A 26,647-nucleotide genomic window follows, 5' to 3' on the forward strand; every position below is an offset into this window, starting at 1 on the left:
CTTCCTCTGAACTTGAGAAAACATGACCTGTGTGACTTGAGCTGCTACTTTTGTCTTTTCATATTCAGGTTGAGTTTGCAGTATGCAAAGAGTGTGGGTGCAGAGACAGTTCAGGTGGAAAGCCCACGTCAGTTCTCCAACAGAGGATTTTAATTAAATTTCAATTGTATTAAAAGTTGTCAGTCACTCAAACCATCATTCACTGCACATCTCACCTCCAGGCCAAACTCTCCCTACCCATCCAGTTTTACTGAAAATTTTCTTACATTTGATTTCATTATGCATGCTTGACTGAGAACACAAACTCACAAAACAATTTTATCGGGAGATTATGTTTTGACAGCTGGACAGAAATGTTATTGAATTTCCTTGATTAGCATCTTAATCTGGTAAGAATAAATTGCTCTTTCAGTGATCTCAGTGTTTGTTTGTATGATCAAGAGGTATGAAGTCTTTGCTCTGATACTTCAATGTCTGTCTGATTGACACTTTTATAGGGTTATAGAAACAGCAGGTTTTTTTTTCAAAATAGAACTGGTGATCTTTCTCTAAGTAGTTATTACTATATGTCCTTTTACTATGTGGTTCATCACTTCTGTAAACAGTGTATACTGGATGATTGGGCATGAATGTGCCACATATTGGCTCGCAAGATATGAGGAGCCATAGACAGTGAATGAAAGATATGAGCTGACATGGAGGCTACATGAAACGGTAGGGGTGCAGCCTTCAGCCAGCGAATGTGATGATGCTCAAGAGGGTACTCCCTCTGGTGACCCAGTCATTTTAGGAGGTTTCCCATGGCAACCACAGTAAAGGCTGCTGCTTGCCTCACACATGGCTCCTGTTTAGGTTTGCCACCTCATCACTGGCCCAACTCCCTAATTTGATAGTGAATAGGGAAGCAGCCTGTAAATTGATTGCCTTACTAAGATCACATTGGAATGTGCATCAATGACATGAGCAAGGACAGGACACTGAAATAGTATCACTGTTTTAAGTTTCTTTAAGTGGAGTCAAGTCTGGTTAACATCATTACGATAATATGAAAGTTAAAGCAATTTTTTCACAGACATGGCATACACATACTCATCATTCCTCTGCAATGCAAGTCTCGCTTCCTGTTCCAGACTTAAAACTTTCTGTTGCACCTCCTCTACATGGTGAGTTTTCACTGTCCTGGTAGCCATACCTCGGAGTTCAGCCTGCAAGATCTGTTGGGTTTAGAGTCAGAGTCAGAGAGATGTACAGCACAGAAACAGACCCTTCAGTGCAACTCATCCATGCCGACCAGATATCCCAACCCTATCTATTCCCACCTGCAGAAGAAGAAAATTAATTTAAAAACCATTAAGCTTCCTGAAAACCTTAATCTTTTAAATTTTTATCATTAACATTAATCAACAAAATACTGTTGCTGTCCTAGCAATTCAGAGGACATTGTATCGTTGTCCCATTATAGTTATACAGCACCAAAGTTCTTCATTGTCTTTTAGCATTTCCAGCTTCTTGGTGCAGAAGTTGCAATATATAATAGTAATGAGTTAATCATTATTATTAACTGCTTATCTTCAAATGGTGTCACAGGACTTTTAATTCCATGTGAGAGGGAGGCAAGGCATTTCAAAAAGAGAACCTCTGAAAGTGTGCCACTCTCTCATAACTGCACCCTACAGAGGTGGGCGCACATTTCTTTGTCATGGACAATGAACCCATAACTGCCTGGACTCAGAGGTGATAATGCTATCAATTGTGTCAAAGTTGATACTCATAAGACTCACTTCTGTTTCACAGGTTCCCTGAGTTAAGGTATTCTGTTGACAGATTTCTTGCCCAAATTCAGTAGCACTGGAGCTCTGCTCAGCAGCTTTTGTAAGCATTTTTTTTGTTGACAGTCTACAGATTATCAAGTTTCCTAATAGCATTTTAAAAAGTAATTCTTGGGATGTAGGCATCATTGTCAAAGGTTAGCATTTATCACCAAGGAATGGTTGCCTCATTATTGCAACCTACGTGAAGGGGGCCCTCCAATGCTTTTACAGAATTCAGGGATTTTGACCAAAATTTTAACTCAACTTCTGAGCTGCTTGGTAGTATGACTCGGAGTTGATCAAAGTTAAGGGAGCAAAAGTTGCAAACTGGCCAGCACAGTTGAAGTGGATGATTGAGGTAAGGTGGGTCAAGTTCATGAATGTGAGAAGCTGTGATAAAGATCTTGACATTGACTTGCTGAAACATAGCCAAAGAATCTTGCAAGAGGCAATAACATGTGAGAGCATATTGAATAGTTCCTATTCAAAATTGCTCCTATTGGTATAGCAATGATTAGCACTGCTGTTCAGAGTACCAGGTTTGATTCCAACCTTAGGCTGTCTGCGCAGAGTTTGCACATTCTCCACGTGTCTGCATTGGGTTTCCTCCGGGTGCTCCGGTTTCCTCCCACAGTCCAAAGATGTGCAGGTTAGGTGGATTCGATATGTTAAATTGCCCATAGTATCCAGGGATGTGTAGGTGGAATAGTCATGGGCAATGCAAGGTTACAGGGTTAAGGTAGGTGACTGGATCTGGGTGGGACGCTCTTCAGAGCATCGATGTGGACTTGATGGGCTGAATGGCCTGTTCCACATTATAGGGATTCTATGATGATTCTTTCTTACAGAACTCTATCATTTTTGAGTATATAGCATTCAGACAAATTCAATTTCTTTTAATTGTATTGAAAACTACATAGAGGTTAACATTTCTTAACATTTAAACAATAATGTTCCAGAATCGTTTAATTACTAGATCACACCTAGACATAATCATTTTTGCTTTGTGAAGTAGAAATGGGTCAGAGATCAAATATTTAAGAAAGTAAAAAATAAAAAGAACTTGGAAAGGAAATTGGATTTGTACGGGGAAACAGAATATTCAAGACAAGTTCAATAAATAAATCCATATAACTTTTCATTTCATTTTTGTGTGGCATGTGAGACAATCTGTTTTACTGATTTTGCCTTTGCCAAGGATGTGTTTATGGGTTGTTCCAATACTGGAACAGTTGCTGTTCAGTAGCTAAATTATTCTGTAAACTTTTCTAATAGAGTTAAAGATATATTAATTCTTCTATCTTTTGTTTGTATTGTTACTGTAGTGTAAAGATAAAATAGGTTTTGCTTAAAGCCGAATAGTGCAACGTAATAGAATTACATCTAGAACACTGCACCTTAGACTTGCCTTTAAAAAGATAAAAGTTAGGGTCTAGGCTGTCTCCTTGATATATTTGAAGGGGGTTTTGTCAGGTCCATAACAACATGTAGGCTCAGTTGAAGTGCTGTAACTTCATGATTACATTACCTTGTGTCGATCTGTTGGCTGGGATTCCAGGAGTGATAACAGGTACAAATCATATTCAGCCTGAAAGATTCAGATTCAGAAGAGAGGTAAAATGGAAAAAGTGAAAACAAATAATAGACAGCATTTTATGTTACAAAGTTAATTTTTTGTAAAAGAAGAAGAAGAAAGCAAACTACATTGCAGAATGAGATTTCCATTTGTTGTTTTCTCTATCTATGTCACTTTCTCCTGGTTCACGTAGGTAGCCATGCACCATTGCTGCTTTCTGACAAAATGACATCCATCAGCTTCAAACTTAAACTAGACTTCTTTTATTGAAAAAACCTTGAATAAATAATCACAGACACACTTTCAATTTCAACATCTCATCAATGGTGGCCTTATTTTGTAAATTCAAACAATATTAAAATGAAGCCATGCATTTTTTTTCAGTTCAGTACATTGTCTGAAATTTCTGCAAGTGTAATGAGAACTATATCATTTTTCTGTCAAGCACACACTTACAAATGTTGACAGAATTTGCTATATTGACTTTACTTTTTAAAAAAGCTCTTGAAATTTTCTTTCTGTATAAAATTATCTGAAGAAAGGCTACTGAGCAGAAATCACTAAAAGCTAGAAGAGAAATGTTCTATCAATACAGCTGACTCACTGGTGGTGATAAATCCTCGAACATTACTCAGAATACATAACTCAAATTCAGGTCATTGAATCAGAATTTCAACAGCAGTGTTAATTCTGTGGAATGAAATAGCAATTTAAAAGAATAACAGAAAATGTGTTTTTAGATATTTATTGAATCTGATGAAAAATTGCATAATTAATACAAGGATTTTAATAGAATAAAACATTATAAATGATGGCAATAAATAAATAATGCCATAGAAACCTAGACTTGGGAAAAGATTGGTAGAAAAAAAATGTGACAAATGTAACTGCAAAAGGTGGTTAACATAGGAGCTTTTTTTTGAAAATCATACGGACTATGTTCTTTTTAAATAATTTATGGAGATAGATAATTAATTAAGTAGAGATTAGAGTGGTGCTGGAAAAGCACTCTAATCTAGACTCTGGTTTCCAGCATCTGCAGTCCTTGTTTTTACTTAATTAATATAGTAGGACACAGTGCTCCCTCTCTGGTGTTGCAGGTCCACCTCAAATGGTCAAGAGAGCATTTCTGTCCCATATCTAGAGATCATGAATGAGAATTGTTTGGGCATATGTCTAAAATCACATAAGTTTGAAACAAGGTGTCTCCACATGTAATATTCATCCATTCAGAGTAGTTTCCAATATCGATAGAGGAGACAGCATGTAGTAATAATATGGATGCAATGTCACAATCAGTTTGAATTCTTAATAGATTTCAATTACTTATGAGATCAAGCTGATGCTTTACAAAAAAGGTTTCCATTCTAGCATTTTTAAAATAAAAAAGACGTATTCTATAAGTCTTTAAAAGGTAGCTTTACATACAACTATTATAATTACAGACTATTCTTTACAAAGAAGCCGCTTGACTAGGATAAATTAGACACTTTCAAAACAGACTAGATTCCATCGACAGGGATGTATGCAGGTTTAATTATGATGAATGAAGCTATTATGGACCTTTTCAGTAACATCGCAAAATCCATTTACAAGCATAATTGTATGCATTATTCAAAAAGGAAGAAGTGAGTCCGTGAAAATGAAAAGGGATTACCATCTCTCAAATGGCAGCCTCACACTGTATCCACAATCTTCATTCACAAACCTTTGAAGGATAGTGCAAATCTTAATAATTATTTATGGAGATATTATAAAGTATTTTGACAAAATATCAGAGATCGTAATAGTCTTTCTGCTTATGATCAAGAATGTACAGAATAAAAAAAACTTATTCAACTCATTTGAACTCACTCCTTCCAGCAGACAAGCTGCATTTTACCACAGTGGACCTGCAAGCTTCATTTAATCACAGGACAGAAGTGAATAATTGTAGCTCAAGGAGATATGATGGTGTGGGCACTTGAATCAGAGACAATACTACATACAAGAAATATTTGGGTCCAACAGTGTGACTTAGAAGTAAATTATCTCAGCAGAAAATATTTATGTGATATGCACTCATGGATACATTTTACTGATGTATTATAACCACAAACATGGTACACTTATGAGTGCTGTGATGAAAGTTATTGTTTTCAGTATTGTGCCAGTTTCAAAGAGAAAAAAGATTAATACCGAAAGAAACCTCGCACCCAAGTATAACTTTATAAGACTGGGTAGACCTTCTGGCATACAGAATTCAATGTGAACAAGTATTTAGCATATTTTCGCAGAAAGAATGCCGGAAAGGTTGATCTAAGTGTGCTAACATTGTTAAAAAGGAGAGAGAGCTAGAGGTTCAGATGAGAAAATTCTGCCTCATGTGTTCATGGTCATCTTTCCCAGAACTCCATATCTGAAATTCAATCAAATTTCTGACCCTGTCACTGTGCCAAATGCTTATCAAGGTCAGGCATGACATCTCATGTGGCTTTGAAAAGTATAAAATATCTATCCTTGCCCTACTAGACAATTCTCCTCTGATGTGTATCCACTGTAGTACAACTAGGTGGCACTACACTCATTTGGCCCATTCAAATTATCAAGTCACAGCCAGAAAGTCAAAAAACAGTAGTTTCTCTTCCCACTGCTGCATCTTCATGTCTGGTGACCCTAGGCAGGATCTATATTTGGCACATTACCCTTTCTCATCTACTTGCCCATCAGTAATATCATCCAAAAATATGTTTCACATGTGCCATGCTGACATTGAACACTACCTCATCATCAGTTTTCTAATTTTCTTTCCACATGCCTGGGCAATGATTTCTGGAAGTTAGTTCCACAATTGGTCTGCTGACACTGACTGCTGAATACGGAACTTGGGAATTTCGCTCACTGCCACTTCTCTCAATACCTGTAACGTTGAAAATTTGCTAATTTGAAATCTGGTACTAAACATAAATTAGCTCCAGCTAAGCATTACAAACTCCATAAACTCTATTCCCCAGCCACCAAGTCTAACCTCCTCTTTTCCCCAGGCAATTTGCAATTTTGATGTCATACTTGACTCAGAAATAAGATTCTTATCATATATCTACATCCACACTGATTGCTTATTTCAGTGACTTAACATTTTCAGACTGTGCCACTGTCTCAGTTAGTCTGCTAATGAAGCACTCACCGACACCTTTACTATCTCAAGATTTGCCTTTTTCAAGATTCGGAGATGCCAGTGTTGGACTGGGGTGTACAAAGTTAAAAATCACACAACACCTACACACACACACACACACACATTATCACACTCACAACCCCCACCCCAGACAGACACACACACAGACAGACAAAGACCCACATATATTTTGTGTGGTGAATTTTTTTGTATTTGCAGAGTTACATTGCACTTTGCTCAAAAACTACATACATTCATGTAGAACTTTGAGCTCAAAAACTGCATGAATTTATGTAAAGCTCTGTTATCTCACTTTTTAGATTGGAATCAATCTAAACATCAGGTCATAGACAGAGAACACAGGGGGCTAACACCTTCAACATATTGTGTCTAGCTATCACCATTGTTAACAGCTAACCCGAGAATGCAACTTTAAAAAAAGGGTTTTGTGATTTACACATGAAAGAAGTGAAACTATCACTGTATTCTAACAGATGAAAGGCTTAACAGACAATCAATTCTTCAATGTATAATTTCAGTTACATCACACTTTTTGCTATAAATTCTGTGTTACGATCAAGCCCTCCACAATCACCTGATGGAGTGTCGCTCCGAAAGCTAGTGTGCTTCCAATTAAACCTGTTGGACTATAACCTGGTGTTGTGTGATTTTCAACTTTTCCTTTTTCAATGTATTCCTGGCTTCTCTACAATGTTCTACCCTGCAGTAGAGTCATATAGGATGAAGACAGGCCCATTGGCCCAAGCTGGTCTATGCCGACCAAAATGTTCATCCACGCTAACCCTATTTCCCTGCACTTAGCCCATATCCTTCGAATCCTTTCCTATCAATGTATTTGTCCAAATGCCTTTAGATGTTGTTAATGTACCCATCTCAACCACATCCGCTGGCAGCTCATTCCATATGCACATTATTCTCTGTGTAAAAAGGTTGACCCTCAGGTTCCCTTTTATTCTTTCTCCTCTAACCTTAAACTGATGTTGTCTAGTCCTTGATTCCCCAACGCTAGGAAAAAGAATGAGTGTATTCACCCTATCAATGCCTCTTCTAAGATCCTGGCAACTTTATAAGGTCCCCTCTCAGTCTCCTACACTCTTTAAAAAAAAGTCCCAACTTGTCCAACCTCTCCCTACAACTCAGACCATTGAGACCTGGCAACAACCCCATAAAGTTCTTCTGCATTTTTTTCAGCTTATCCTTCCTACAACAAGGTGGCCAAAACTGAACATTATACTCCAAGTGCGGCCTCACCAATGTCCTGTAACTTCCTAACTTCTATATTCAATGCCCTGACTGATGAAGGCCAGTGTACCAAAAGCCTTTTTCACTATGCTGTCCACCTGTGACTCCACTTTCAGAGAACTCTGAACCTGAGCTCTAAGAACCTTCTGTTCCACTCTACTCCTTAAGGCCCTACCATTCATCATGAAACTCTGACCTTGATCTGACTTTCCAAAATGCAATAGCTCACATTTTTCTATATTAAACTTAATTTGCCATTTCTCGGTCCACTTCCCCAGCTGATCAAAGTCCTGCTGCAATTTCTGATAACCTTCCTCAGTGTCCATGATAGTGTCTATTTTAATGTCATCAACAAACTTGCTAATCATGCCTTGTACATTCTCATCCAAATCATTGATATAGATAAAAACAGTATGGGTCCAGCACTGACCCCTGAGGCACTCCACTACTCACAGGCCTCCAGTCCGACAAGCATCCTTCTACTATTACCCTCCGTTTGCTCCCATCAAGCCAATTTTATATCCAATTTGCCAGCTCACCCAGGATTCCATGTGATCTGACCTTCCAGAGCAGCCTACCATATTGGACCTTACCAAAGGCCTTACTGAAATCCATATAGACTATGTCTACCACCTTTCCTTCATCAACCTTCCTGGTCACTTCATCAAAGAACTCTAACAAATTTGTATGGCATGATCTCCCATGCATAAAGCCATGCTGACTACTCCCAATCAAACTCTATCTTTCCAAATACATGTAAATCTTATCCCTCAGAATCTTATCAAGTAATTTAACTACCACAGATGTTAGGCTTACTGGTCTATAATTCCCATGCTTTCCTTTGCAGCCCTTCTTGAATATTGGCACAACATTTGCTACCCTCCAGTCTTTTGGGGCCTCACACATGGCTAACAATGATGCAACAATGTCAACCAGGGTCCCTGCAATTTCTTCTCTCACCTCTTGCAGTGTTCTTGGATATATCTAGTCAGAACCAGGAGAATTATCCAACTTCATACATTGTAATACATCCAACATCTTCTCTACTGTGATATGGACTGTCCTCAAGATATTACCACTAACTGCCCCAAGTTCCCAAGTCTTCATGTTTTTCTCCATGGTAAACACAGAGGATAAACATTCATTGCGAACCTCACCCATCTCCTGCGGTTCTACGCATTGGTCCTTGAGGTTGTTCTTTTTCCTTTATAATACCTAAAGTACCACTTTGGATTCACCCTAATATTCTCAGCCAAGGGTATTGTGTGACCCATTTTTGCCCTCCTGATTTCCTTCTTCAGTAAACTCCTGCATTCCCTGTATACATCCAGTGATTCCCTTGATCCCAGCTGCCTGTACATGAGCCACACCTCCTTTTTCCTGGTCAAAGCCTCAATAAAAGCTAGAGTTTGTCATGTCCTAACTTGAAGCAAGACCTACTCATCACTACCCCTGAACTGTACTTGTTTCCAGTTAAGATATTCTTTAATTTTAAAATTCTCATCCTTGTTTACCATGCATGGTCTTGCCTCTCTCTTTCTATAAATGTCTGCCAGTCTTACAATTTTATAAAATAGTTTTAGTCTCCTTCTGGTCTCTTGAGCGCTCCAAATTTTTAACATACCATTATTAGTGGCCGTGCCTTCAGCTGCCATGTGCCTAAGGTCTGGATTTCCCTCCATAAGTTTCTCTACTTGTCCCTCCTCCTTTAAAATGTGCTTAAATGGTATCTTGTGATGAAACATTGGGCATCATAATTAACTTTTCTTTATGCGAGGCACAGTCAAATTTTGCTACATATCACCCATGTGAACAACCTTGGGATGTTTTAGGCATTTTATGAAAACAAGCTGCTGTTGTATGATCATGGAGATGATTCATAGAAACCAAAAATATATCCACTTAAAAAAAAAAAGAGGGTTACAAGAGAAAAGTACTTTACGACACTAACTGCTATTATTTTATGTGGCCTGAAGAGATAATCGAGATCTCATGGAATGATGGATATATTAATTAATAGTTAATTGGGTGTGAGTTGGTTCTGTAGATTTGGGGAGCTGGTAGTCAGTGGGGTATGAATTTTATAGAATGCAGTGAACTGAAATTAAGTTCTCATTAAAAGATTGGACTTGGACTCTGTTTCACAAGTTATTTTCTCGTGTAGGAGATAATGGTTGAGTCAAAATGTAATGTTTTGGTATATAATTACCTATTCCTCTTTTCTGAACATCAGCCTTGTAATCAGTGAAAGACTTTAGTAACCATGTGGACTTGAGTTACTTCTTTCGCAAAGAGGAAAGAAGGTACGGCCTTAGCACTTTCGTTACCCGACAAAAGCAGGATAAAAATCAAAGTTATTTTGAAATTAGAGCCTGATGATTCGAACCCAGATGAAAATTTAGACAAATTGTCAACTTTCATGGATAAAATTTATGAATAAGATCATTTATTGATTTATGAGGCTCAGACAGATTTTGATAATTTTTTTAAAAAACTGAGGATGGTACTATGGGAGAGTACATAATGCAATTAAGTAGATTGTATGCAAAACCGTGGAATTTTCAAATGATATTTCAGTAATGTGATCTGGCATTTAAGTTATTGGACTTTGCCAAAGTATCAAATATGGACAGATTTCTTGGTCAGATCGTTTTGATGAGAGGTCAATTTGTGGATAAACTTAAACTGCTTGATCAAATGTCAGGAGCATTAACAGATTCCTAGAAAAGGATTCCTTTCCTTCAACATTCATTGTTCAAAGACAGCAACTGGCAATACTACTGAAAATGGAATAGATGGGCAACAGTACGAAAGGAAAACCATAATGAAGAGAAATAAGGACAGAAATGCTATTGGTTGTTTTGGGCAAACAGAATTTGGGATTTACAATGAGTGAGCAAACCCCAGAAATGCTCAGAGTGTAGTCAATCAAATTTTAGATGCAATTCAAAATACCATTACACCATGAACTGTCCCACAGTGTACAACAGAGTAATTTAAACTAAATACGAAATAGATGATTTGGAGGAAGAAGTTGAATACACAGATCAAAGAAAGGACATTGTAATGGTCACAGAAAGTTTCAGCTCAGTGATGGATGTGATGGTGGCAGACTCGTCTATTTGTGCAGTGTTAAACAGTGGGTAGAATAGACTGGATAAACTGCTGCCAAGACTCTCAGTGTAGTAAGAATCAGGACAAAGTTAAAGAATTTGAGGGTTTCACTAGTTTCAAATTTGGAGATGATGACACACTAAAATCTTTGAAAAGAGTGATCATTCTTTGTAAAATAGCCAAAATCAATAATTTTATGAGTACAAATGCAGTATCCAGTGAAATACTGCTGATATAAAGTAGGCCAGTGATGAAGAAAGCATATCCAGTTTTATCAAGCTTTTGTATTTGGAAAAACTGAATTTGTGATTTACATAATCAGGAGACAATTGTACTCCTTTACTAGGACATAGCCTCCCCACTGAAGAAATTAAATAAGTGACATTAATATCAATGGTAGAAACTTAGAAGACAAAAAATCAATTGTGTTAAAATTATACTGGTAATTTGCGTATCAAGCCTCCAAAAACATTAAAACTTTCAGGAGAGAATGCAGTAATAAGGGTTGAATTAGTAAGAAATTCTGAACGACACAGTCACAGATAGTAAGACTAACCTTAGCAAGTGATTTCATTGAGATAATGATTGAAGGATAAAGGTATAGAAAAAAAAATTCATTTTACATTTTGTAGTTTTGGCAACCACATTTTGTCAGACATCAAGAATTCATCGTAAAGTTGATAAAATAACTGTGGTTAAGGTAATGGAAAAGTGAATAGGAACCAGACATAGACCATGAGCAAACTTTCTCACACATAATAGAAGGGAAGTTGCGAACAATGAATTCTGAGATTCGTGTGAATATGAACATAATAAGCACGAATACTGTGGCAGTAATTACTTTTAACAATGGGGTAATTGAAAAGAACCATGCATTACAAAACAAACAACACTCAAAATTTTGACAAATCGGTTAAACCATAAATTATCATCTTCACTAATACAAGCTGTCCAGGCTGAGGATTTGTTGCAGATGGTTGGAGGATATAATCTATATCAGTTTGCTTTTAGATAAGAATTCTGAAGTTCCATCACTAATAGGTAAGGGGCTACAAGTAGCTCTACCTTTTCCAAGAATGGAGCAGAAAGACATTCATTGAAGCTGAAATTTCAGAAAGAATTTAGCAAAGCTTAAGGTACAAATTAAGGCTATGAGCAACCAGTTCAATCAGGAGGGTGTGGGCTATTGCGTGGGAGAGGGGCTTAAACAATGGACAGACCTGGAGAAGGTTATTGATAAAGACAACTAGCAGAAAGTGAGGACTGCAGATGCTGGAGATCAGAGCTGAAAAATGTGTTGCTGGAAAAGTGCAGCAGGTCAGGCAGCATCCAAGGAGCAGGAGAATCGACGTTTCGGGCATAAGTCCTGAAGAAGGGCTTATGCCCGAAACGTTGATTCTCCTGCTCCTTTGATGCTGCCTGACCTGCTGCGCTTTTCCAGCAACACATTTTCAGCTATTGATAAAGACAAGAAAATAATAATTGGACAGCATGGGAGCCTGACTGTTCAGGTATTCTCTTCAAGACTGCTTGATATAGATTGCAGGTTTGCAAATATTGAAGGAATTATAGAAAATAACTGGGAACCAAGTATCTCTCCAATCATCTGCAACAAATCCTCAGCATGGACAGCCTGTATTAGTGTAGAGCTGTCAGAATCAGCTGCAGAGCTCTCATAGTGTAGAGCTGCAGAGCTATCAGAATCAAATTGTGCAATGACAGTTTGTCTGATGAAGGACAGATCAGTACCGATGGGGCCATTTGAGGCCACTGGTCAAAAAAGAGAAAGTGAGAACTGCAGATGCTGGAGAAGTCAAGAGTCCAAAAGGGTAGCACTGGAAAAGCACAGCAGGTCAGGCAGCATCCAAGGAACAGGACAAGTGACATTTCAGATGTCAGATGTCTTCTTCCTTGGGATCCTTCAACCACACGGAATTAACATCAATCTCACTAGTTTCCAAATCTCCCCTTCCCTCACCTCATCTCACATCCAACTCTGTAACTCAGCTTTTTGGCCTGTCCATCTTCCTTCCCATCTATCCACTACATCCTCTCCACTGATCTATCACAATTATCCCCCACCTGCTGCCACCTATCACCTTCCTACCTACCTATCTTCCCCTCAGCCCCAATCCCACCTCCCTATTTATCTCTTATCCCCCTTCCCCCCCCCCCCCCCCCACATTCCTGATGAAGGGCTTTTGCCCAAAACATCGAATCCTCTGCTCCTCGGATGCTCCTGACCTGCTGTGCTTTTCCAGCACCACCCTTTTCTACTCTGGTCAAAAAAGACAACTGCCAGATGTGGATACTAAAGTCAAATATTTAGCAGATGTGGTTAGCCAATGGAGAATGTGACTATTATATGCAGAGCAGGGAAGGGCAGTGGAAAATATAAAAGCTAGATAAATATACTGGGTGAGGTGCAGGTGGTTAGATCCATGAAGATGTTAGGAATATGAAGTATACAAAGGAAAGGCAATAAAACATTTTCTTGGTTCAATAGTGCACCAGGGAGTGAACATGCCTCTGGAAAGAGATTATAGTTTCTTGAAAAAATCCTATTAATACGAGGGGGGGGGGGGGGTCAATCAAACAGTAGCAGTCTAGAAAGAGATAGAAGGCAAAATAATTTAAATAAAGTCAGAAGTCACATGACACCAAGTTATAGCCCAACAGGTTTAGTTGAAATCACAAGCTTTCCTTCGTCAAAGCATCTGAAACAATATAGGCAGAGGGGCCAAGACGTTAGTTCACTTTGAGAGACAGAATGGGTGATTTGGCCCCTTTTGCTGTAAAATTATTTGATTCAAATGTATCCATTTTTAACTTATACGTAATGAAAACAACAAATACTACACATTTTCTGACTGTAAATTACCTTGATTTCTCTTAAGATTTCACAAAGTATTGGTGAGTCCTGACAGATGTCCTCAAATACATCACTAAAAACCTGAAGACGTCTCAAATTTGGTCTAGGGAGATGGTCTATCTTCATCAGCTCCTACATTTGTAATATAATAAATGAAACTACTGATTAAAATGGAGATCAATCATAAGGTAAACTAGGATACTTAGGTAGCACAACAACTTGAAATAAACTTTGACAAATAAGACAAAAATACTTGAACAACTATAATAACTGCATAGATAAGTTAAAACATTTGGGAAGTCCTGGTCTATGTAGTCAGATTCTTTCCACTGTTTCAGTCATATTCTTTGTTCTTCATCAAAACACAGAAAATAGGAGCAAGTCATTTGGTCCCTCAAGTCTACTCTGCCATTCTTAAGATCATGACCTTCCAAACCTTTTATTTATTCGTTCACAGGATATGGGCATCGCTTGCTAGGCCAGTATTCGTTGCCCATCCCTAACTGCCAGGATTGTAGTTGAGAGTCAACCACAAATTTAATAGCCTGTTCCTGCTTTAACCCCATATCCTTTGATCCTTTTAGCCCCAAGTGCTACATCCAACTCCTTCTTGAAATCATATCATGTTTTGGGCTCAGCTGATTTCTGTGGTAGCTAATTCCAAAAGCTCACCACTTTCCAGGCGAAGAAATTTCTCCTCATCTCAGTCCTAAATATATCATATCAGCCCTGTATCATTACAATGTGACCCTAGAATTAGAACTTAGAAAGTTCTGGACTTTCCCACTACTGGGAAAATCCTTTCTGCATTTACCCTTTCTAGTCCTGTTAGAATTTTATAGATTTCCATGAAGATCCCCCCTCATTCCTCTGAACTTCTTTGAATACAGTCTTAACTTATTCAACCTCTACCCATACGTCAGTCCCACCATTCCAGGAATCAGTCTGATAAACCTTTGTTGTACTCCCTCTCTTGCAAGAACATCCTTCCTCAAATAAGGATGCCAAAACTGCACACATTATTCCAGGTGTGGTCTCACTAAGAGCCTGTATATTTGCAGCAAGATATCCCTGAGAATCACAGAATTCCTACAATTCAGATAGGAGACCATTTATCCCACTTAGTCTGCACTCTCTGAAGAGCATACCACACCCCTACCCTATCTCCATAATCTGGCATTTACCCACCTAGCCTAAACAACTCTACTACAGCTGCACCACAGACAAATTTACCATGGCCAGTTCATCTAATTTGCACATGTTTGAACTGTGGGAGGAAACCGGAATACTCAGAGGAAACTCACACTGACATGGGGAAAAGATGCAAATTCCACACAGATAATCACTCAAGGCTGGAACTGAACCTGAGTCCCTGCCACTGTGAAACAATTGTTTAATCACGGAGCCACCATGCCACTCCACTCCTTACTTGAATTATGAAGACCAATATAAGCCTTCTTTACCACGTACTGCACCTTCAGCAACAGGTATATGTGGTCACCCAGGTCTTATTGCACATTCATTGCTATCAGTTTATAGCCATTTAAGTATTAATCTACCTTCCCATTTTGGCTACCAAAGTGGATAGCCTTACATAAAACCACATTATGTTCCATCTGTCCATTTACAGAGCTTGTCAAATCACACAGAAACATTCAAAGTTTGGGAGAAGATTTGTAGCTTGGGTGCTCGTTGTTGTGGTTCTGTTCGCCGAGCTGGGAATTTGTCTTGCAAACGTTTCGTCCCCTGTCGAGGTGACATCCTCAGTGCTTGGGAGCCTCCCGTGAAGCGCTTCTGTGCTGTTTCCTCCGGCATTTATAGTGGCCACTATAAATGCCGGAGGAAACAGCACAGAAGCGCTTCACAGGAGGCTCCCAACCACTGAGGAGGTCACCTAGACAGGGGACGAAACATTTGCAAGACAAATTCCCAGCTCGGCGAACAGAACCACAACACAGAAACATCTCTGCACTCTCCTCAAAGTTCAATCTCCCACCCAGCTTTGTGTCATCTGCAAATTTGGAGTTGTTACATTTAGTTCTCTCATCCAAATCATTAATATATATTGTGAACAGCTGTAGTCCTAGCACTGTTCCCTGTGGTACTCCAGTAGTCAATGTCTGCCATTCCTACCCTTTATTTCCTTCCTGCCAACCAGTTCTCTATTCATCTCAATATTAGCCTCTAATCTATAGGATCTGTTCCAGATTCTATAGAATCTTGGAAGATGCCCACCAATGCCTTCACTATTTCTAGAGCCAATTCCTTAGGTACTCTGAGTCATAGTTTATCGGTGAATTTTTTCGGCCATCAGTCCCATCAATTTCCCCAGTACTATTTCCCCACGAAAACTGATTTCCTTCAGTTTCTTCTGCTCACTAAAGCCTGCATTACCCAACCTGTTATTTGTATCCTCCTGTGTAAACAAAGAATCAAATTATGCATTAAGTTGGTCATCACCCCCAGCAAAAATTGTTATCTCCCACAACAGAAGTGAAACAATTATTATTTTGCATTTAGAACAATCCCAGTCCTACACTTTCCTATACTGCATTTTAAAAAAATTCAAGATTTTCAATAAGGTTTGTTTAGAATTTAATTCATCAAAATTCTTCATCAATTCCCCACAGTTCACTTTAAATTACAGCCCTTGATAGTTTAACTCAGTTATACCAGCTGCAATCACTTGTTTAAACTGCTTTCCAAATGTGTGCCCAGTTCCAGGTGATAATTCCAAATTTTAAAAAAACTCCCCACAAACTGTTTCCTGTTGTTGCATAAGGTATAAATTAATTTTTGGATATTGTGTAAAATGGGTGACACTGCATGAACTATCTTTTATAAAACACATGCCATATTCCTTTTTTATCCAAGTCAATGGTATTTATTTTGGTAGAATCTAACGGGCACCAATGCAATACCATTCATTTTAGAATCCCAACAGTGCAGTAAGAGGCCATTCAGCCCATTCAGTCTGCACCAACCCTCCAAAGAGCATTCCACCCAAACCCACCACATCCCCTCACATGGGGATTTTACCAAGAATAATCCACATATCACTGGACATGACAGGGCAATTTAGCATGGCCAATCCACCTAACTTGCACAGGGAAGGATCATGTGAACACATCAACTGCAAAATATTTGAGAGGAAAATTTACCCGTTTGTTTTATTTTACCCCTTTGGATGATGTAGTGTCTACATAATGGCTTGTCTTTTCCTTCCTAAGTCTAATATTCTAAAAGGAGCCACTAAAAAATGTAAGCACTATCCCATGAGTGAGAATTGAAACATAGCATGCATTGATAAATTGAAATCTGTCTGCTTTTCCACCAGGTTAAAAAAAAACACCTTATATTAGAGTAAATTCACTTTTAAAAAAAATGAATATTCAATCTAATTACGGGACTGTGGAATTCCACAAATAGTCAGACATACTTAACCTACAGAATTTGCTACAGCCCTTATGCTATTTTCCTCCCTATTTTGATCTTTAGGTATGGGATTAGACATGACAGTGCAGCCACAAAATATTACCATCCCTTACATGAGTTAGCTTCCACTCATGCTTTGCTACTGCTTTGTAACCAGTCAGTGCCTCTCTATCAAGAAGATCTTGCTTCATTAGGATATTTTTCTCGAATTCGAGCAGCTTACTGAATTGGTCCTTCCTCGTCAGCCCAACCAAGTAAGATTCAACAAAATGGTCCTGGCCATGGGCACTATGTGATCTTGTACACTTCTGCAGTCGAGGCTTTATGAGCATGAGGGTTGATAGTTCCAATTCCTCTTTGGCAAGACGATCTGGTACAGTTTGTGCCTCAGTGTGTGGGGATTCTGAACAAGGCTTGTTTTGTGGGATTGCTGAACCACTGCAGACATTCTGAGAAGTTCTGGCACTACTCTGGTTGAGATGATTGCAGATAGGGCTCAGGTGCGCAGGCTTTATTGGCACCGTACTACTCATCAGGTGACAGTCTCCAAATGCAGCTGTCATTTTCTTAACATTGGCATCACTTAACTGCTGGGAAGACCTGTACTTTTTATCTTTTTTAAAAGGAGCAGGTTTTTTTGCACTCTTCCATAACACTGAGGTATCGTGATGCCTTGATATTTGATGCAGGTTCCTATGGTTTAAATGTCCAAAGCTGTAGGCATGAATGTCAGCTTTCTGAGACTTCTCCAACTGATGGAGTAGCTGTCGGAGTGTTTTCTTTTGTGGGTCAGAATACTCCTTTGAGTTATTCTTCATTGATGTCATTGTTTCAGTGAAGTAAAACCTGAAAAATTTATAACAAAATAAAATATCAATCTGATACGGAAATTTTACATTAACTGCTCAATCTGCAAAATATCTATGAAAAAGTTTCTTGCTAAATCTTGTATTATGTATTATGTCAGAACTTGAACTTGTTCCACTATCTATATTTACATATAGAGTCATAGAGATGAAATAGACCCTTCAGTCCCTCTCAGCCATACCGACCAGAATCTAGTCCCATTTGCTAGCATTTAGCCTATATTCCTCTAAACCCTTCCTATTCATACAATCACAAAATTTAAAAGGCACCTGGATGGGTGTATCACCCTCCACCACTTCCTCTGGCAGCTCATTCCATATACGCACCACCCTCTGCGTGAAAATGTTGCCCCTTAAGTCCCTCTTAAATCTTTCCCCTCGCACCCTAAATCTATGCCCTCAATTCTGGATTCCCCCACCCCAGGGGAAAAGACCTTGTCTATTTACCCTATCCATGCCCCTCAGGATTTTATAAACCTTGATAAGGTCACCCCTCAGCTTTCAATGCTGCAGAGAAAACAGCCCCAGCCTCTTCAGCAACTCCCTATACTTCAAACTGGCAACATCTTTGTATATCTTTTCTGAATCCTTTCAAGTTTTACAACATATTTCCTATAGGAGGCAGACCACAATTGCACACAATATCCCAAAAATGGTCTAATCAATGTCCTATACAGCCACAACATGACCTCCTAGCTCCAATACTCAATGTCTGACCAATAAAGAAAAGCATACCAAACACCTTCTTGCCTCTCGTATCTACCTGCGACTCCACTTTCAAGGAGCTATGAACCTGCATTCCAAGATCCCTTTGTTCAGCAATACTCCCCAAGACCTTACCATAAACTGAATAAGTCCTGCTCTGATTTGCCTTTCCAAAATGTAGCACTTCACATTTATCTAAATTAAACTCCATTTGCCACTCCTCGGCTCATTGGCCCATTTGATCCCATTGTACTCTGAGGTAAATCTTCTTTGCTGCCTACAACACCTCCAATTTTGGAGTCATCTGCAAACTTACTAACAATATCTCCTACGTTCATGGCCAAATCATTTATATAAATGACAAAAAGCAGTGGGCCCAGCACCGATCCTTGTGGCACACCATAGGTCACAGGCCTCTAGTCTGAAAGGCAACCCTCCACCACCACTCTCTGTCTAATATCTTTGAGCCAATTCTGTATCGAAATAGCATGTTCTCCCTGCATTCCATGTGATCTCACCTTGCTAACCAGCCTTCCATGAGGAATCTTGTTGAATGCCTTACTGAAGTCCATATAGATCACATCTACTGCTCTACCCTCATTGATCCTCTTTGTTACTTCTTCAAAAAACTCAATCAAGTTTGTGAGACATGATTTCTCATGCACAAAGCCATGTTGACTATCCCTAATCAGTCCTTGCCTTACCAAATACATGTAAATCCTGTCCCTCAGGATTCCCTCCAACAACTTACCTAACACTGATGTTAGGCTCACCAGTCTATAATTCCCTGGCTTTTCCTTACCACCTTCCTTAAATAGTGGCCCCACGTTAGCCAACCTTCAGTCTTCCGGCACCTTACCTATGACTATCGAGAGGAGAAATATCTCAGCAAGGTGCCCAGCAATCATTTCCCTAGCTTCCCACATAGTTCTGGGATCATCTGATCAAGTCCTGGAGATTTATCCAACTTTATGCGTTAAGACACCCAGCACTTCCTCCTCTTTAATATGGACATTTTTCAAGATGTCACCATCTATTTCCTCACATTCTATCTGTAATTGTGACATTAAGTAGAGGCAAATTCCAAAAACCACATTCCTACTTATTCATTTGCTTCTGACAGGTAACGTTAAGGTTATGTTTAAGCAACTACGTTGGCTCATGCTTAGCACTGCTACCTCACAGCACCAGCGACCCGGCTTCGAATCCAGCCTTGGGCGACTGTCTGTGTGGTGTTTGCACATTGTCCCCGTGTCTGTGTAGGTTTGCTCTGGTTTCCTCCAACAAAGATGTGCAGGTTAGGTGAATTGGCCACTGTAAATTGCCCATAGTGTTTAGGGATGTGCAGGTTAGGTGCATTAGCCAGTGGTAAATGTGGAGTAATAGGGGAATGGGTTACTCTTCCGAGGGTCAGTGTGGAATTGTTGGGCCGAAGGGCCTGTTTCCACACTGTATTCTAAAAACTACAATCAATAAAAAGCGAACAGTTTTGAGCATAAAACAAAATTTAGTACCTAACTACAGTTCTTCCAAGTTATATTTTTGTATCAAATATTAGGCATATTGAACAGCCATATCCAAACCTTCAGAAGTTTACCATTTTGCTGGGCAACAGGCAAGCTTTAAACAAGTATCTCACAACTTGTTGAAGATAGGGTGAACAGAAAGTTAAAGTAAATGAGTATTAAAAGTACAGATCTGCCAACTCTGGTTGCCTGTGTTCCTGTAGATTTTGGTATATGACCTCCTGCCTCCGACAATCCAGCGCTCATATTGCACCACTGGGTTCTGGGAACATGTGCTCTGACCATGGATTAACTCTGCATTTTATCATGTATCTCAGCACCAAAGAGTAACATTTGTTATTGCAAGACTCATTTCCCAGTGGTCCCTCATCAAAATCAGTTTCATATTTATACTGTCTCGTAATATTCACACACATTGAGGACATAAAATGGCTCGAACTGCTCCGCTATTCAGTCTGATCTTGATGTGGAGGTGCCGATGTTGGACTGGGTTGGACAAGGTCAATAATCACACAATATCAGGTTACAGTCTAACGGGTTTATTTGAAAACACTAGCTTTCAGAGCGCTGCTCCGTCATCAGGTGTTAGTGAGACAAGACGACAAAGTTTGTGGTTCTGTGGCAACACAAATTCCCAGCTTGGCGAACAAACCACAAGACAGGAAGACCTGAGACAGAGAATTTATAAGGAAAAGATCAAAGGGTCATGCAACTCATACGAACAAATTGAACATACTTAAGATGGCTCTTAAATCTTCAATCTAACTGTTTAAAGATTTAGGAGCCATCTTATGTGTGTCCAATTAATTTGCATGAGTTGTATGACCCTTTCATCTTTTCCTTGTAAATTCTGTGTCTAAGGTCTTCCTCTCTCACTCTCACCTGAAGGAGCAACGCTCCGAAAGCTAGTGTTTTCAACTCAACCCGTTGAACCTGGTGTCATGTGATTTTTGACCCAGTTAGATCATGGGGGAGCTGTAATTCAACGCCATTTTCCTACCTTCATTCCATACCCATTGATACCATAACCTAACAAAAACCTACATTCTGCAACCTTGAGAGCTCCAAACGTCTACACGTCCACAACCTTTTGACTGAGATTTCCATATTTCCATTTCCTTTTGCATGAAAATAAGCTGCCTTACTTCTTAATGACCACATTTTAACTAGCCCAAGAGTGATTTCCCCAGTGGACATTGTCTCTGTTCACTCTACACTACCAAATTCTTTAACATCTTAAACACCTTTGCTAAATAAACCCACATTGTCCTAAATCAAGGAAATCCAACCCACATTTATGAAACATCTGTTAATTTTTTAAAACTCTGCATCATTGCTAAGTTTATGTTGCATCACCTCCAAGACTGATCTGGCTTTACTGAGAGTTGATGTCCAAAACTGAATATTTACCAAACAAGAAAAACAGATTGATGCCTAATTAAGGGAACACAGGAATAGGAGTAGACCATTCAACCCCTCAAGCCTGTTCCACCATTCAACGATAACATAGCTGATCTCTGGCTGAACTCCGTTTATCGGCCCATATCCTTAATACTTTTGTTAATACAAAATGATTTATCTCATATTTAAAATTAACAACTGATCTAGCATCAACTGCCATTTGTGGATCGAAAATTCTTCCACCCTTTTGGTGTAGACTATACACAGGAAGGAAGAAAACCAAATCTTCTATAACTTTTGACAAAGATGACCGGACTTACAATCTAGATAACTGAAACATGCATCTAACCAAAGAAAGTACTTTTGTTCACTTAGTACAGTTTTCACTAATCAGTTGTACCAGTGAAAGTCTTTACATATGTTAGATTAGATTCTCTATAGTATGGAAACAGGGCCTTTGGCACAACAAGTCCACACTGACCTTCCAAATAGTAACCCACCCAGACCCATTCCCCCACCCTATATTTACTAATACACCTTAACACTATGGGTAATTAGCATTCACCTGACCTGTACATCTTTGGATTGTGGGAGGAAACTGGAGCACCTGGAGGAAACCCACACAGACACGGGGAGAATGTGCAAACTCCACATAGACAGTTGCTCGAGCCGGTAATCGAACCCGGGTCCCTGGCACTGAGAGACTGCAGTGCTATCCACTGAGTCACCATGCCACCCAAATTATAACATGGTTTGTATGTGTGTTACCTATCTTTTCACATAAGGTTAACAATTTTATACTTAAGACAGTACTGCTTGCAATTATAAAGTATTTCCATAAAGGAATGTGCTTATGGAGGGCATCATTTTAATATTTAAAACGATAAGTTTAGACCACACTTTTTTCCGTACCTTTCTGCAGCAGGAAAAACAAAACTCTTGTATTGAATTAGTGCCTTAGATGACAATTATCCTAAGATACCTGACAGCTAGTTAAGTATTTCTGAAATGTAATTGCTGCTGTAATTTAGAAAATGCAGAACTTTATTTATGCAGTGCAATTTCCCACAAACAGCAATGTGACATTATTCATAGAATCATTAAATGATACAGCACACAGAGATATTTTGGCCCACTATACCTTGTATGGCCACGGAATGTACTGTCCAATTAGTTATATTTCCTGCCTCTTCACAATAGTCTTACAAATGCTTTTCCTTCATTAAACTTGGAACCAGTCAGACATTGCATTTCACAACATAGTGGGAAAACTTTCCCTGATTGGCCTTCCATGATTTAGGTTTAAAACACCAGGCCATCTTTGCTACTTTTAAGGAACACAAGGTGAATAAGCTGATACGATACCCCGACTGCTCCATGTCCTGACCCATTTGCAGCCTGGCAATGTGCTTATCCCATTATGTATAATATACATAATATTTTTGTATATTATGGAATGCCATACACAAAGCCTATAATATCAGGATAACCTAAAGTCAGTGCTTCCTAAGCTTTCTCTCTCTGAGATCCCACTTCAAATTTTGAAAATAATGATGACCCCTCAACGAGAACCATTACAGCAGAATTACTATAAAACTTGGCCAGTACTCCACAGCGGCCACTGTTGCCTCAGAACTTTTATGAGTACATTTGGAATCCTAAGCCTCACTTTGAGAAGCACTGATTTAAGCTCAGTAGGCATCTTATCAATCATATAGAATATGAAGTTGGACATTACATGCCAGGCATGTTTTTAGCAGGAGGATACGTAAAATAGGTCAGGTACTCAATCCACAATCTTTGTACACATCCCAAGCTGCCTGTAGTAATATGTTAAGCAGGTCAAGATCACTCACTCAATGTAAATAAAAATTAAAAGGTCAATTAGCCTATTGACCAGGTCTATACACTTCCAATTCCATAATACAAATGGTTTAAATGAAAAAGTGGAGGAAGGAAATGGGCAAGACACCTCATTCAGGGGGTGCCCAACATACATCAGGGGAAAATTCCAAGATATGCTAGTTTCTGCGTCTGTAGGTTGTTAATGTGCAAAGATTGCCATCAGTAGAATGATTTGCTCTTCATGTCGGAAGTGGGAGATTAGGAAGAGTTTTCATGTTACTGATAATTAAGTCTGCAGGAAGTGTGTTTGGTTGTGAATCCTATTGGATTGCATGAAGCATATGGAGCAGCAGTTAGAGGCAATGAGGAATTTATGGGAGCTCGGGGGTGTGATAGGTGGTAATTGCAGAAAGGTAGAAAAATCACAGATACAGTCAGGTAGATAGATAACCTCCAGGAAAGGTAGAAGAGGAAAGAAGGTAATGTAGGAATCTCCTGTGGCTATCCCCTTCTCAAACAAGTATGCTGTTTTGGAAAATGTAGGGTGCGATGGACTCTCAGGGGAATGTAGCAATGACAGCCAGGTTTCTGGAACAGAGATGGCCTCAAAAGTAACATGGGGTACATCAGGTTCCAAGCGATCAATTGTCATAGGGGACTCTCTCGTCACAGGCACAGACAGAAGTCACTGTTATGGACAACAAGACTTCAGAACAGTGTGTTGCCTACCTCGTGCCAGAATTAAGGATAACTCAGAGAGGGTGCAGAGTATTCTCAAAGAGGAGAGGGACCAGCAGGAGGTCATTGTACACATTGAAGCTAACAACATTGGAGCTAGGAAAAGGAAAGGTCGAGGTTCTGAGCAGAAAGTAAAGGACATTAGGCAGGATTTTAAAAGTAGGTTCTCAAGAGTAGTAATATTTGGATTATTCCCAGTGTCACGAGCTAGTGACAGTAGGAATAGAAGGATACAGCAGATGAATGCATGGCTGAAGAGTTGGTGCAGGAGAGGAGGATTCACATTTTTGGATCATTGGAATCTTTTCTGGGATAGAAGTGGCCTGAATAAGGACAGATTGCACTTGAATTGGAAGGAGACTAATATACTAGTGAAAAGATTAGAGCACTTTTGTCTTGATCTTTGCAACATTTTGTGTTTACAAGCTTTAATGTTCTTACAGTACTTAATTAAGGATCTTTGTACAATGAAAGGGTTAGGGATTTTGGGCTGGCTGTTTGAGACCCAGATGCTTGACTGAAAAAGGAATTTGACTTGGGTTGTGTGATCCCACTCGCTGAGGCTCATAGGATTAAGAGGAGACACTGTAGCCAAGTGGTCAATGGCCTAAATATCTAGGCCCAACTTGATTGCAGAAACTGTTGAGACAATTTCAAGGCTTGATGGAATGAAAAGAGGCTAATGTTATCACAGGTGAAAAACTAAAAATAACCAGTTCAGATCTATCTTACATATTGAATTAAGGATTGCTCTCGTTTAATGTTATTTGGATGCTGGAATGATCAAGGTTGGAACAATGCTTGCCTCCTGTACAGCAGAATACATTCAAAATCATGTATAAGAAGATATTTTCTATACAAGTAAAATACTTTACTATACATTTTTAAAAAGTACACATTTTAGACTGTGATTCAGCTGAACAGCTAAGCAATAAAAACTCAATATTAAAAATATCAGTAATCACCGAAGAAATTAGCTTCCCTATACTACCCCTCTTGCTCACCCTCTTTCCCCATCACCTATTTTCTGGGATGGGAAATCCAGGCAAAGTAACAGAAGCTGATATTTAGATGTAACCATGATTTTTTTACATTACTTTATTTTCATAATAGTGTAGCAAATATAATCCTTAATTGTAAAAGAAGCATCAACTGCTTGAATAGAACTGTATGTTTTTGTTTAAATTGGGAGGCTCTCAAAATTCAGGGGAGAAAAATCAACATGATACAAATGGTCATGTTAAATTTGTAATAAATTTATTAGGACATAACTATCATGAAATGAATGCAGAATGAGTTTTTTTTGCTGATTAAGTTGGAGTTTAATTGTTTGCAGAGGAAACTGAACTTTGAGATCAGTTAAAGTATACTCACTTTTGAGGTTAGTCAGAAAAGGCAATGGTGAATTGCTTGCTCTATCAATTGATTGCTTCCTAAAGCATGTTAAATTTGATGTGGACTAAACAGCTTTTAGTGAAATTAAGCAGTCACATATTTCCAAATGACAACAGACCAGTCTCTTAGTGTGTGACGAAGGAGGTGAATTTAACCTGAGGGTCATCATGCCTCAGGTGAGGGGTGAAGTTGAGAAGCTGTGCTCTTCATGATGACCTCAGCCGGTAAGGGAATTGAACCCCCATAATGTTGGCATCACTCTGCATTGCAAACTACATCTAGTCAGCCAACTGAGCAAACTGATCCCAACCCCAGACAATTCTATTTCTGTTAAGCATCACACAAGAATGGCCGTAGTTTGGATAGTGAAGAAGGCGTTTGATATGCTTTCCTTTGTTGGTCAGACCATTGACTAAAGGAGTTGGGTGGTCACGTTGCAGCTGTACAGGACATTGGTTAGGCCACTTTTGGAAGGATGTTGTGAAACTTGAAAGGGTTCAGAAAAGATTTATAAGGATGTTGCCTGGGTTGGAGGATTTGAGCTATGGGGAGATATTGAATAGGCTTGGGCTGTTTTCCCTGGAGCGTTGAAGGCTGACCAGTGTCCTTATAAAGGTTAATATAATCATGAGGGGCATGGATAGGATAAATAGACAAAGTCTTTTCCCTGGAGTGGGGAAGTCCAGAACTAGCGGGCATAGGTTTAGGTGTGAGGGGAAAGATATAAAAGGGACCTAAGGTGCAACTTTTTCACGCAGAGGATGGTGTGTGTATAAAATAAACTGCCAGAGGAAGTGATGTAGGCTGGTACAATTGCAACATTTAAAAGGCATCTGGATGGGTAAATGAATAGGAAGAGTTTACAGCGATATGGGCCAAGTGCTGGCAAATGGGATTAGATTAAGTTGGTATATCTGGTCAGCATGGACCAGTTGGATCGAAG

General features: G+C 39.1%; 1 protein-coding gene across 2 annotated transcripts in view; it reads right to left on the bottom strand.

Annotated features, from left to right (window-relative positions):
* Nucleotides 1–26,647, bottom strand: part of LOC140483178 (uncharacterized protein C6orf118-like) — a 60,853-nt gene that overhangs the window by 23,565 nt on the left and 10,641 nt on the right. For both annotated transcript variants that reach the window (XM_072581218.1, XM_072581217.1), the window contains exons 2-5: nt 17,342–18,074; nt 13,803–13,925; nt 3,340–3,399; nt 1,090–1,214 (exon numbers count right to left, since the gene is read on the bottom strand). In XM_072581218.1, coding sequence (XP_072437319.1) covers nt 1,090–1,214; nt 3,340–3,399; nt 13,803–13,925; nt 17,342–18,055 — 1,022 coding nt within the window. In that variant the 5' untranslated portion in view covers nt 18,056–18,074. The remainder of the gene's footprint in view (nt 1–1,089; nt 1,215–3,339; nt 3,400–13,802; nt 13,926–17,341; nt 18,075–26,647) is intronic.

This window comes from Chiloscyllium punctatum, chromosome 11 (assembly GCF_047496795.1).
Source record: "Chiloscyllium punctatum isolate Juve2018m chromosome 11, sChiPun1.3, whole genome shotgun sequence".
Lineage (NCBI taxonomy): Eukaryota > Metazoa > Chordata > Chondrichthyes > Orectolobiformes > Hemiscylliidae > Chiloscyllium > Chiloscyllium punctatum.